At 36.3% G+C, this 14,624-nt stretch overlaps 1 protein-coding gene across 2 annotated transcripts in view; it reads left to right on the top strand.

Moving 5' to 3' along the window:
• NFXL1 (nuclear transcription factor, X-box binding like 1) overlaps nucleotides 1-14,624 on the top strand; it is a 51,712-nt gene that overhangs the window by 24,519 nt on the left and 12,569 nt on the right. Inside the window, exons 16-19 of one of the 2 annotated variants that reach the window (XM_074904751.1) lie at nucleotides 2,958-3,098; nucleotides 5,564-5,730; nucleotides 6,514-6,583; nucleotides 14,095-14,199. In XM_074904751.1, coding sequence (XP_074760852.1) covers nucleotides 2,958-3,098; nucleotides 5,564-5,730; nucleotides 6,514-6,583; nucleotides 14,095-14,199 — 483 coding nt within the window. The remainder of the gene's footprint in view (nucleotides 1-2,957; nucleotides 3,099-5,563; nucleotides 5,731-6,513; nucleotides 6,584-14,094; nucleotides 14,200-14,624) is intronic. The other variant, XM_074904752.1, reaches the window with a different exon arrangement.

Genomic DNA, 14,624 nt, shown 5'->3' with positions numbered 1-14,624 from the left:
ATTTATAGGAGAAAGACCATTACTCTGCCTCTAGGCAAAATTTTATGAAAATCCTGATGAGATCAATCTTTATGGTTAAATACCTTATGAATATTTCCAAAAATTCCCTGCCTTATTGTACTTGACTTTTACTTTTATATTCCAATTGACGTATCTGTTAGTTGTTTTGATGCATTTGGGAGATATTCTGGAAAGCTTCTGTAAGTTGTCTTGTTCTTTTTTCCTTGCCTCCCTTTCCTTATCCTGTGGAAGACTTGTGGTCTGAAAATGGTGTCTCCTATTTTCTTTCTTTTTCCATTCAGCTTTCATGAAGTACTTCTGGTTTTCATCTGCATTCTTTGTTCTTCAGCTCGTCAGCCTCCTGGAGTTTGTGGCTGCTTTGATACTCATCTTTGTAGCAAGAGTAGTGACCTCCATTTAGCTATTTCAGAAATGCATTCCAACCATAGAAAGTAAAGTTTTACTCTACTTTGTCGTTTGGATTTATTACTATATCTACAACAGATTCACTTGTCAAAAAATGGAAACAAAGTTTGAAAATGTAATGTAGGTTCAAATTAATCAAAATTCTTTTGATTTTCGCTGCAATGTCAGTTGACTCCAGAAGACTCTTTTATCCTTTCGGACTTGAGACTTAGGAAGGTCAGTGAGTGGGGCAAGCTGAAGCTGTATTGGATGCAGCTGGAGGGCTGGGGTGTTTCCTGCAGTTGGCTGGCTGAAAGCTGTTCCTGTTCTCTACTGGCTTGTGTGCCTTCTCTGCCCCTGGCTTCATTCAACATTGCAGCTCATCTGGTGTACCTGAGGGATGTTACCAGCTAATTCTCTCTAACTGCAGCTAGTGGCTGTGTCCTTAACTGATGGAAGATTTAACTCTTGGTAAAAGAAGTCTCATAAGCATACTCAACTGTGCAGTCACAGACCTAATCTGCTACTACTGTCCTGATCTGCTATTACTGCCTGAGCTGCAGGAAAACTAGTGGTCGTAAAAATTGGAGTGGAAATGGGGGAGCAAGGAAAGGTAGAGAAGTGGGCAGTGGCAGATCTTAATGCTCAGTGCACCTTTTCATTCATTCTTTTACCTTTCAGCATCATTTGACTACTTATGTTGCTACTGAAAGGAAGTTGTGACTCTGAGAAAGGAAGAGGGAAATGGAGGAGGATGAGAGGAGACAGGACATTAGGAATGATAAAACCTTTGGTAATTGGTGTGTGTTTGGTGGGTATAGTACCATTGTTCACTTTAGACTCTCTTTTTATTAGGCCTATTGCTGGCTTTTGCTCATTTGGTCAACAGAAATGTAAGCCATCAGAGACTGAGTTGTAGGATGTCTGCAGGGGGCTGTATGAACCATGCATTCAGACGACTTGCTATGGTATTAGTGCTTTAGCCAGCGTAATGAGCTTCAGCTCTGACATGGGCATGGGAGGGCTGTTGGACACAATAGCCTCGAGGTTTTCTCCTGCATATTCCATCCTTGATGTTCAGCCTGCCATGCAGATTCCTGTTCACAGAGCCTCTGTGGGTCAGGATGAGGAGTGAGAAGTCTTGTGAATGAATTGCATTTTGCAGTGACTTGATGTGGAGTACGGTCTTTTTTTTTTTTGGTGAAAACACTTCTATAGGCAGTTGGATTCAAACTCTACTTAATGTATTTTTGCTTTAGGACTGAGGGAGATCAACACAGATGGTGCTGAAGGGAGAACATCCCTTGCTCTGCCCTGTGGGCAATTGTTCTCTCTTCCCTCATTTCAGTTCCAGTGGTTACCTGGGTGTATGGCCGATCAACTTGCAAATGTAGCAAAAGACAAGGAATGTTTTTTCTGTTAATTCCTTTTCTTCCATTTTGATTAGTTGTATTGTCTTGCTCTAAAGTCAGATGTCTAGTAGGACTTGTTCAAAGTAGTAGGAGTGTGCAATTAGGATTCCACAGTTGGAAGAGAGAAAAGGAAAGTGTACAGTGCAAAGCTATTCAGTCAACTTAAGCTGTTACACAAAATCACACCCTTAGCCTAGTCAAAGTGACTTATGTCACATTAGCCTATTGTGTAATAACATCACAAATAATTTCTGTTTTTCTCCCTGAAGTGATCATATAAAGAAGAAAATCAATTTTTTTGACAGCATCACAGAAACCAATTTTTTAAAAATGTGAATATTATATAATAGTTGGAAAATGGGAACAAGTTTCCTCTGATACTTGTGATGTGGAGGGACTTGTAACATTCAGCTTTAGGAAAGTAACCTAGTTAACCAAGTTAGGAGCTCACACTCCATTTCGGTACCAATGAAGATTAAAGGCTTCTAAATTGGTGCTCTGAATAGTACTACAAAGCTATGTTAGCTGGAGTGTTAACCTCAAGTTAGAAAGTACAAATATATCATAAAACACTCAAGTCCAAGTCCTGTCATAGAGCTATTTTTTCTTGCCCTTCCCTCTCCTGGGAGTTATGTTTGATATAGTCTGTAATTGGGGTTTAGAATTTCTGGCTTGCAGGTTGTTTTCTCTTTGTAGACTTGTAAAATGTTTTGGGTTTATAATGACCATAATGCAATTAGTCCAGTGAAAGTGAACTGTAACTGTTTTCTGCAATAACTGTAAAGCAGTTTAGGAACCTTTAATGGAAGACACGAGTGCAATTTGGAAAGGAGGAATAAATCATACTAAAATATTTGAGATTGTAACAGTCTGGTTAAAAAAAAGGAAGCTGTTGCAAGTGTTAGGTTGTTTATATACCTTGTATAATCAGTGTAAAACTAATTTGTGTGGTTATGTTGGTATAGGGACCTAAAATCTATTAAAAAAAGAAGTCAAACATTGCACTGTTTTTCTTCTTTTAACAAAGATACTTAAGAAGCAAAATTTATCTGTAATGTTGGTGTGCTTCTTTGTGTGTGTATATATATGTATCACACATGTGCAATATGTGTATATATACATATTCTTTTTAACTTATAGGTTAGTTCATTACCATGTCATTCGGCAAATCCCTACCCATGTATAAGATTTTGTGGGCGGCTTCTTGATTGTCAGAATCACACCTGTATGAAAGAATGTCATCATGTTACTAAATTGAACAGTACTGAAGATGAAAAGAAGGTAAGTTGATTTCCTTTTTGCTTATTTTATACACTGTCTTCAGCTTTAACTGGAAAATAAAGATCCTGCAGCTGGAAGGCACAGGATCTATTCCAGTTTCCACTAGGAGACTTGCATGTGTTGTCTTCCCATTGATGCTGTGACAACTAGCTAATGTATACTACTTTAGACTATAAAACCGAGACAATATTATATATTTTGCAAATGCTACACTACTTTGGTTTTCTGTCAACATACATTATTTTGTTTTCTTCAAAACCTTAATTAACACTCATGACAAGTCTCTTCTAAAGTCAGTTTTTATAACTGTCAAGATCAAGTGAAAACGATAATTTCTATAGACAAATGCACTTGCTATCTACTGGGGAAACTGTTTACTGAGGAGAGCTGTAAATGGGTTGAGGAGGCTTGCAGATCTTTAGGAGCACGCACTGGAAATGTTGCAGAATAGACGAAAACTTCTTAAAGCATCTGGGTGATATATTCATATATATCAGTGTGTACTAGAAACTGTTATGTATGTGATTAAGAAGCTGTAGGTATTAGTTGCTGAAAATAACACAAGCCAAAAATAAAAGTAAGTACGAAGGTGAAAATTGTTCTAGTTTTGAGCAGTCAAAAGCATGTAGCTTGTGGTTTTAGTGTCATGATTTGGAGGAGAATAGCTTTTTAAGTTTTTAAAGCATTACTTTAGAAACAGTTGCAACGTGGTCTGTCTGGGCATTTGGAAAACTGAGCAAGCGTTCAGTTGAGTACAAACCGTAAATGTTGTATTTTAACTTAAGACTCGCATCCACAGGGATATCATTTTATTTACAAGTGGTGTTGTCATCTACTAACTGTATATATTCAGCTACTGTATTATTCTATTAATGTTTATCGAACTTCTGTCTGAGGAGTATGAGCTGTTAGTGTAACTTGTGGAACATTAACCTACAGCAATAGAGTGACATCAGTAAATACAGTGACAGTTGTTTAAGCATCTCCAGTTATGACTTACAAGAGGCGGTCTGCCTACTCCTTCAGTTGAACCAATTAATATGTGAATGGGTCAGGATTATTCCTAGCTCCATTTTGAACGAGAGAATACATTCTCAGAAAACAAGAGTCTTATGTACATGTGAAGTATGGGTAAGTCTTATTTCTCAATTTTCTTTGAATTTTTATAAACTCAAGTTGGTTTTGACCTTTAGAGCTTTTGTTCTGTTGTTTTGATAGACCAAATTGCAGGTGTAGTCAGAAAAGGGCTAATTCAATTTTTTCTTTATAAGTCTGAGTGGTGATTTTTCTGTCTGGAATTTAGTTTTTTTTTTTCCTACATGTTGAGTTAGAAAATTGCAGGAAGGCCAGCTGTTTGCTTTTACCTACTGTTAAATTTTATATCACAATTTTCTAAGTGCTTTCAGTTGCTATTGTCTTTCTTGGATGTGAATTTTTGGGGGTTGAGTTTTGTAAATGGTCATGGTACAAAGGTTCCTTTTTAAACTTCAGCAAAAATTGTTCAACTGTAGAAGCAGAAAAGGGTCTGGAAGAAAACTGGGGGTAACTTTTTGTTAGGAACTTAAATTCTTATGTCCTTATTTTGAACAGCATAAAGCAAAATGTTGGCCTAGAATCAGTCCTTTTGGGGAAGCATTGTGCAGTTTCATTCTTGGATAAATTACTTTGACTTCTGTGAAAATGAGCATTTGTATGTGATGGTGGGCCTTAAATACTGTGCTGTGTAGGTTCAGTTGATAAATCATGCCAATCTGTGTGTATTTGATTGCAGACCAGGGTTCTGGATGAGTTAAGATAAGAATATGAATAGAAATGGAATGTAATTTACTGTGGTGATGTTCATCCTATTGTGCTAATATTGGTTGCATCCCCTGGAATGAGAATGACACCACAACTCTTGTAGATTTTGTGTAGTATATGGAGCAGAAGCAATGCCTTAGCAGCTCCCAGCATATACCTAAGCTAATTAATTCGCTTTGGAAGATTATGCAAACTATCGTATGTGTATGGAAATGGAATGACTTAAAGCTCTCTTTTTAAAAATCAAGGAAACAAAACTTCCCCACCCCTGTATTACAGAGCAGCATGTAATGACTAAAGTATTACAATTACATGGTGGGTGGGAAAAGTTAGTTCTGAATATGAATTTACTTCTTTTTCTAACAGTTTTTCTATAAAGAATTAACAGGCTTAATGGCAGCTTTCCAAAGCACTAATATTGAGGTCTTTTTATGCCCAGGAAGCAAGATAGAACTCTGTCTCTTTGACCAATAAACACTGGCATTTTTTCTTTTCTTTTAAAAGCATGTTTTAATAATTATTTTTGCTTGAGGGATATCTTACTGAATAGCTGGATTTCTTTAACAAAAACACCCCAGCTCACTCTTCTATATAAAAGCTTGTTAATGGCATCTAACAAAGAAACATTTGGCACTTTCTTTAGTACTTAATTTTTATTTTGTTAGGCAGGTCCAGAATGTTTGCAGTGTGAAGAGGAGTGTACCAAGCCCCGGCCATCTGGCTGTCCTCACCGATGTGTTTTGCCCTGTCATCCTGGGGATTGCCCGTCGTGTCTCCAGATGCTTAAAATAAAGTGTCACTGCAAACTATCAATACTGTATATTGAATGCTTGTAAGTGTCAGAACTGAACCCAGCTTTTCGTTTGAATGCTAGTAACTGGAAACCATTTGAAATGTCTGGGGATGGGAGCTACTCTTACGGCAAGTTATAAAATTTCTTTTGAAGGTTAGAATTTTCAATACAATGCTTTTTTCTCTACTTAAAATTTGCCCGTATTTTATTTGGCATTACTGCTAAAATTTTTACAGATGAATGGAGTCTTATGAGCGGAACTGGTTTTTGTAAGGTTTTTATAATACAGTTATATTTTGCACGATGCAAATATATAGTAATCTACATAATGCTTGATCTATATGTCATTCTTTTACAGCATGTAAAGAAGAATTTTATAACAAATTAGAATTAATGTAGTTAGAGTAAAAGCTCTTTGCAACTGATGTTCTTCAAACTCTAGCTGTTTTAACTGGAAAACTTCTTAGTAATCGTTTGTACTCCTTTTTAATAATTTGTGCATGAATGGATATAGGGTAGGCTAGACTTTACTAAGTATAAGATAGGACTTGTAAATTTAAACATTATTCTCTGTGTATTGCTCTGAAAACATTCATCCCATGCATGTATGCCCTTCTTTGTGTGCTTTGAAGTACCTCAGATCCTCTAAATGTATGTGATTTTGTCTGTAAAATAGTGTAGTTTATATTAGTACCACAGGATGTGGACCGATGAGCCCTCTTTCCTTTACAGTGAGATATACTCTAAAATATGCCCCTGATTGTATTGACTTTTGTTGGGTTTAATTTGGCATTTATTGCAAATACATTTTTTCTTTTACAGAAAACTAACATGTGCTGATTTAAAAGAAAAGGAACTTCTTACTTCCTGCAAAAATCAGTGTCCAAAAGAGGTAAGCCATATTAACAAAGAAACACTTGATTTGGTTTAGTGTTAGGTAGTCCTGCGAGGAGCAGGAAGTTGGAGTCAATGATCCTTATGGGTCCCTTCCAACTCCAGATCTGTGATTCTGGGATTTGATGGATGTGTGGTATTCTGTGGATTTTACTTTTTTTACAAGATTTTTGATACTGTTTCATAGGCCAGGCAAATTAAAGAAGTTTAGCCTGAATAAATATGCTAAATGATAGATGCAAAAGTAGTTGGTGAACTGTACTTAGAGGATGGTTATTTATGTCTTGCTGACAAATGAGAAGGTTATATTGAAGGATCAGAGATTTGTCTCCACGCAGTAATGGCCTGAATGTTTAAGTGTGCTGATGAGGTTGAATGTGTAAGAGTATGTCCTCTAACGTGGTTAAAAACTGGTCTTGAATTTCTATCTTCAAAGCAATGGGATGCTGTTTGATTGGGAAAAATACTGAGAATTGTACTTGCGATAGTTCTCGTTTAAGTGCAGATCTAGTAATCCCTGTCTGTAATCCCTGCAGGGGAAGAAAAGAACTTTATATTTAACAAGTGAGATGAGTTGTTAATGCCCTTGCTGTGTTAGTGAAATATATGTTAAGTAGTGTGAAATAGAAGACAAGGCAGTTAATCTTTCTACTCTATCTGGGTATATCTAAAGGGTTGCTGTAAAGAAAAGAATAATTGCATGATGCTCAGACTATGAATCAGTATATATAGGCATCAGTAAGGAAGATTCATGTTAAATACTACTATTGAGTAGTAAGGCTTGTGGAGCAAGGGAAGAACTGGTTGGAGAAGGTACCAAATTTTTGTCAGTAACAGCTTAGACTTGTATCAGGAGTTGTCCAGTTGTGGATAATACTGCTGTAAGACATGAGGAATGGGCCAAATGACTTCTTACCTGACCCTCCCAGTGCTGTTGTTCTGTGCTGCTTGTGTGCTTTCAAAAATCATTGCATTACTTATTATTTATGTTTGTTCTGTAGTTATCATTAGTTGTGGCAAGAGTGACAGCCTTTTTTACTCCATTCCCCACTGTCAGGTTAGAAAATTTATGAAGTGGAAAACCAGGAATAGTCAGGAATATTTTGTAAAGTGTTTCCACTACTAAACTCTCCAGAATTTCTGAGAACTTCTCCTTCCCTGCAATAGAAATGATTGTACTAAATAGAAGATTTTTGTCCCATAATCACTTACTATTTTGTTATTTTGGCTTGGCCTTTTACTGTGTAGCAGAGTCGCTTTGTCTCATGTAATATTTAGCTGGCACTCATAAATAATTTGATTCAAATTCTCCTTCCCTGATTCCATGCAGTTCCCTTACGCTGGTTTACCTATGATGTCCTCAAGTCTGAGACTTCTGTCTTCTTACCTAACCTCTTGTGGTTCTGAATTCTGCCTCAACCTAGTAAACATAGGTTCAAAACTTTTGTTTCATTATTTTCCAGTGTCAGAAACATCAAATTTTAATCCTTGCCTTTATTACAAAACTTTTTTTTGTTTGTTTTGGGTAAATGTGAAAATTCACAGGATTCCTGCTTGTTTCCCAACAGCCTCTGTGCCTCTTTTTCAGATTGTGTTAACCCCAGCAGGAAGGCTGTGTTGTGTGCCAACTTGTATCTTCTGCTTTATGCCCTTGTGGATGCCTTTCTGATGTCTTCTTTTTTTCTGTAAATGAATGTGCCTGTCACAATTTTCTCATCTGGATGTCTGAAAGCTCTCTTCCTGGCGGGGGAACACTTTTGGATATTATTTCATTGTCCATTTACCTCTTCATTTTGTCCTTTCCCTCTCTGTTGTTACTTCAGTTTTATTTGCTCGGAGACTTCCTCCTCTTTATTTTCAAGAGTGCTTATAATCTCTTAACATGAACTATGTGTTCCTGTACTTCAGCTTCTCTTCAAAGATTCTTTTTTTTTCCCCCATATCTCATCTTTGACTCTGATTAATGTAACTGTTGTGATTTTTCTGGACATACTCCCAAGACTCAATCTGGGATTTAAAATCCATCTAGCAGTGGTCTTGAATTCTAGCTTGCAGTTCAGAATTGCCCTGTTCCACAGATGATGTCTTTTTTACTTGTTTCAGTGGGATGTGAAAGAAAGCTTAGGACAACAGAATCCACTTTAGTTTTGTAAAGCTTTTATTTAACTCTAAAATTCTCATTCTTATAGATACCTTGAAAAATAAGGCTTACTGCAGCTTCTGCTCTCCAGAGAATCTTTTTAGTGTAATTGATGATGTAAAAATGCATGCTCTTCCCTTCCTGTGACTTTAGCTCTAGCTTTTACTGGCTTTCATGAAACATAAAAGTATTAGTACAGTCCTGCTTCAGGTAGTTCCTATCTTTGTGTAACAGTTCATCCTACTTTCCTTAGATCCTATTTGGTAACTTTATATGTACTGTATGATTTTTTACCATTTTTTTGTCTCAAGAAATTGTTCCCATTTTTCTGAATATTGAATAGTGCTAGGAATATTTTGTCTTTTTCATAAGTGTACAATATTTGCCTGTAACTTTGAGAAAATTAGCTGTATCATAACACAAATTGTACTGATAGTTCTCTTTTAAAGGAATCATTGATAAACATGGTTTGAAGGAGCAGCCTTAACAGACATTAGCCTGTGTCACTACCCACCACCCTTCCCCAGCACGTATAAATCAAGCCCATTGAGGGGACCTTATGACAAGAACTTACAAGCAACTTGGCCAAAAGATAAGATGGATAAGACTTCTGAATTTAAAACACTTAATGTTTACAAATCAAATATGTCTGCCCAAACTGAAATTGAAAATCTTTTGTGTGTAGTCTTGACAGCCTCAGGTAAATTTCAAATTAGTCTCTTATGAGAATTTTCTTATTCTGTGTCAGAAGCTGAACTCAGGTCGTTAGTAGAGCTCAGCAAAGTTGCTGTTTGCTAAAAACCGGTGTGCACTGTCACTCCATGAAACTTAGCACAGTACAACTTGGGTTCAGTAGAATACAGTATTTAGTCTTAGATTTGAAATGTTTTTCTTTTTGGTTAATGGAAATTGTGGTAGACAGTGTACTACTATATTTAAATTACAGGTAGCACGGTGCATTTTGGGATTATGAACATCGGTTGTATTGTCTGGTGCCTTGAAAAAACACAACAGGAATTTGAAAGTCTTGAAGGGTTTCATTCTACCTGTTATACAGTGCAGCTCACATTTCCTTTCCTATTTAGGGAGAAGCAAAGTCTTTGATGTTGCCACAGCTGTTAGATGAGATGCTTTAATTAAAAAGCTCTTTCACTTGCTTGGTAGCAATAACAAAATATCCTGTTGAAGAAAATCTAACTTTTCTTTAATTGTGGAGATGATCATGTTTGCAGATGTTTTGGGACAGCTCTTACATAGAAGTTTCAATAGTCTAACAGTTTTCATAGTTTATGTACTCATTTCAGTAGTTGTGGGTCTGTGTTTAACACTTCATTTTTTAGCATTTTTTGACAAAATAACAGTACTTTGTACTTTTACTGTGCACCCTGCTACTGTCTTGATGGGGGGACCCCACTGTGGTAAATTTAACATGATAGTGCAATGGAGATAATGTCATAAATTCTAAGAGTATGTGTATTTTTTTAAATAAATACATTTTATTTCCAGAATGCTTAATTAAATTCTGTAAACACGTCTTGAAAATGTATGTGGGTTGCAGAAGTTTAATCTTAAAAGGCAAATGCACAGCTTTGATCCATAATAAGAGGATTTTCCTCAATGTCTGGCTTAGTAAGTGGAGGTTTTCGAAAGATCTCTGGAAGCAGAGCCACCCTTTAAACTGAAGTGTCTGCCCCTTTGTTTGTAAGTGATAAACTTATCTTTCGTACTTAGCTTTTGGGATTGCTGCTGAAAAGTGCCATTTCCTTTATTTTCTTTATTATCAAGTGTGTATTAAGAGATTATTTTTATTACCTTCTGTTAGAGATCAGTTAAGCCTCTATAAATGTTGATGGTTTTATCATCATCAGATATAATGTTAAGATTTAAATGCATTGCCTACAGGAAAAATATATGTAGGGTTTTTCTTGGTTTGTTTTCAGAGCTGTGAATTATTGATAAATCCCTTGCTTTTAAAGGCCTTGCCATGTCAAACAAAGCGTGTTCACTTTGGCCTTTAGTCCACAAGCTATTGACAAGAAATCTTGTATGGTGATAAAGATCTTTAGGAGCACATGCTTTCTATTTTAGTGCCAAGTAGCTCAACATGGACACTTGAAAACAAGCAAAAAAATCCTTTCCCACTACATTATTTATCCAGTAGAAGCAGTGGTAGGATTGCTTTTGTTTTCTGAGATCATGGGGAAATGTTGTTTTGCCACTCATTTCACTGCTTTTCTGATTTTTATTTTTTTTTAATGTTGGCTTTGCACTGGAGGGAGTAAAAAAAGTTACACTGCCAGCTTCATTCTTGTCCTGCGTCCCTGTGGCTGTAAATTACGTAGCTCTGTGCAGAGAACTAAATATGTAAATTTGAGTTTCAGTATTGGATTAAACATATTTCTGTGCTATGCAAGGTGCTCTAATGGTGTGTAATGTAAGACTTTTATTGCAGTAGCATCTGGGGGTTGAGGTGAGGGCTAATGTCTTGAATTTGCAGCTCTGACATGTCAGTTATAAGACTGTTTGTTTGGGCTTGGACACTATTAATGGAAATGTGCCTAATTAGTATGGAAGAGTAAGGTGCAAGTAATATCCGGCCATGGATTGTTCTGGCCAGCGTGGGATAACCTGCAGGTGAGACTGGACTGTGTTATTGTGTATGATGCTCTTAGGAAGGGAGCCAGGAAAAGGGCCCTTATACTGTGCAGAGGTTGTTCCATAGCTAATAATTGGTTTTGCATGGTGTAGTTGGGAACTGTTAATGTTGGGTTGATGGTTGAACTGGATGATCTCCAAGGTCTTTTCCAACCTAGACAATTCTGTGATTTTGTGATTCTAGCAAGCAGACTCAGTCATTGAGCTACAGCCAGAACTTGGAATCTGACCTCAGTAGGGTACAAGGCTTAAAGACAAGTTTCTCCCCTCACTTCAAAATGAGGCAAAATGCAAGATCAATTTGCTGATAATCAGTTGTGCCTGAACAAACCTACCTGAATTCCTTCTTAGATGAGATGACCATATTTTATTTCTGTCTCAAGAAAATGAATAGAATAGATCTGCTACATAAGGCTTCAGCAGAGCAGTTGAGTCAATGCCACTTAGTGAATATCTAGTTCAGAGGAGGGTATTAACCTCATAACAAGGATGAAGGTGGGCTAAAGAAAACAACTGCTTATATTTTACTGTTTTCTTTAGAAAAAGACCAACACCCCCGGAAAAAATTCCAGAACGACAACAACAAAACTAAATGAAAAGTTGGAGCAGGAGATGTTAACAATAAGGAAATTTTCCCAAGGACTGGACTGATGCCTGACCTTGCATTGTTTTCAGTAATGACATTGGCATCAAAAAACATTGGAATTTTCTGATGAAAATTTGTGGAGTGTTGTCAGCACATGACAATTGAGGAAATGCATCTGCAGAACACATGTATTTGGGGCATGTTATTAGGTACAAAAAAAAGCCCAGTAAGACCATGCATGTGAAGGCTATAATAACAAGCTCCCAGGAGACAGCAGAAATTTTTATTGTCACAGCATGATTAGCTGGAAAGAAATGCAAATGAGAACTGAAGATATATTGGGGAAGATATTCTATTAAGAATAAGGTGCAATTAAGGCATTGTGCGAAGTCCTTCCTGCTAAGATGTAATTTGGAATATTAGATGCAGTACTGGCTGCTGTATTCAAGAAACATAGATTTAAGGTGGTTGAAATTCAGTGAAGAGAATACTATGGGAATAAAGAGCCTTTCATGGAAGGACAGTAGAGAAATATTTTAATATGAGGATAAAAGCTAAGGAGTTTAGACTGGCTAGAACAAGTATAGGAAATAAAAAAAAAAAAAGCTCTTTCTTGCAGTGAGATTCTGGAATGGCCTCCTTAGTGAAACAGTAGAAGGGGGGACTGTAAGACTTCATCCAGTCCTAGAGGCATCATGGGAGGTGCTTGCCTTTGGGAAGACTGGACTGTAGGACAGAACATGGTGACTTAGAGGTTATTCTAGTCCTGTGTGAAATAATCTGAAACGGTGCCTAGAAAATGAGCCTAAACTGCAAAGTATGTAGCTGTGTAATAATAGTTTGTGACTGGCATGGACATGAAAATACATACGTGTGTGCCATAATTTTTAGTCAGAAAACTTTGCATTCTGTTTAGGTATGTGTTTCTAGCTCAGATGTTGAGCCAGTTCCAATGGACTTCTGAGAATCCAAATTTAATAATCAACAAGAAGTGTACACACCTTATTTTGTGTAGTATTCCCATTCTTGTGGATGAAGTGGTGTAGTATGTATACATTTTCAATTTTTAATAAATGTGAAAAAATATATCTTAAAATGGTATGTCTTGCAGCATTTTCCAAGTTGTGTTAATCCCTTGATGACAGTGAAGAGGTGAAATTTCATTTTTAATAAAGACCACTATCCAATGCTATTTAAAATTGTTTAGGGATTTAAAGCTACCTCTATAAATAAATTGATCAGATGTCTCATGTGAGATTCCACCTTCAGTTATTAACAGTATTGGGTTATGTAATGGAAAATGAAAAATCATTATTTTGAAGATTTCTTATGGGCATGTGTCTATTTTTAGTCAAGTTCTTAACAGTAAGTGAAAAAATTTGGTTTCTTTCTTGTCATTTTTAAATCTAATATAATGCTGGGAGCACTGCTACATTCTTAAGATGGCATATTTAAGTTACAATCTCAGTTCTTAACACAATAACTGAATGATAATATTTTCATTATAAATGTTAAAAGTTGCACTGACAGTAAATAAAGTCTCTATCTTGGAGATGTCAGAAATTAGATAATCTACCAAATGCAGAAATTTAGGATTTTGTGAAATAACTTCAGACATGATAAGAATATCGGTGACCTGTATTTGACTTTTGCATAGTTCAGAAGATTCTTACATGCAAAATTTTCTTATGTGGTATTTTTTGCTTCTGACTCTTCCCTCTTTTTGTTGACTGATCTACAAGTTGCTACAGTACACTTAATTTCAGTTCTGAGTTTCTTTTTACTTTGTCTACTCATATTCCCCCAACATACAGCTAGCTAGGGTAATTGTTGCTTAAATTACTGTGGAGATGACTATGCTTGAAACATTGTAAGAAGAAATTGGTTTCTAATCAAGCTGTGCCAATAAAAGAGAAATCGTTCTATGGGAACTGAAATACGGTAAATAACAAGCAAACATTTGCCAAAAAAAAAAAAAGAATCAGCTATTTCACAAGTGGAAAAACTGATAAGCTGAATAACTTTTCTGTTAGGCTGCTATGTCTGAAATAAAACCAGTTCATAGATTGTAATTTTACAGTCATTTGTTGGTGTGGGTGTTTTGTTTGTGTTTTTTTGCTCCTTATAGTTGTCCTGTGGTCACCGGTGTAAAGAGATTTGCCATTCAGGTAGCTGTCCTCAGAACTGCAGCCAGAAGGTTAAACTCCGATGTCTCTGTAAAAGACTGAAAAAGGTAAATTTCTAAGTTACAGTTCTGAGAACAATGCATTTTTTATATATGTTCCTAGCCTTGTATGGATGGGTTGTCTCTGGTGCAGATTAGAATCGGTTCAGATACTCTAGTATAGCTATCACAATTATCATCAGCTGAAGATCTGGGCTGCAATACCGAAAGATTCACTGGAGAATATAAAATCTTGTTAGTTCTAAATTATGTTAGCTGCCTGTCTTACAATAGCTTTATCGTCAAGCACACCTGAATTTTTTAGCTCTGCTGGGAGAATAGTCCGATGACCTGGAGTAATTTGAGAAGAAAAAAATCTGTTTTTCTGACCATAACTGGGGAAGTTTATAATTACATAAATTGGAACAAGCACAGGTGTTGTGAACCCCTAACTAATGTAATCAGTTATGCTTCTATGCAAACATAAAAGCAAG

The sequence above is a fragment of the Athene noctua genome, chromosome 4, assembly GCF_965140245.1.
Source record: "Athene noctua chromosome 4, bAthNoc1.hap1.1, whole genome shotgun sequence".
NCBI classification, from domain to species: domain Eukaryota; kingdom Metazoa; phylum Chordata; class Aves; order Strigiformes; family Strigidae; genus Athene; species Athene noctua.
This window is presented reverse-complemented; position numbering and strand designations above follow the sequence as displayed.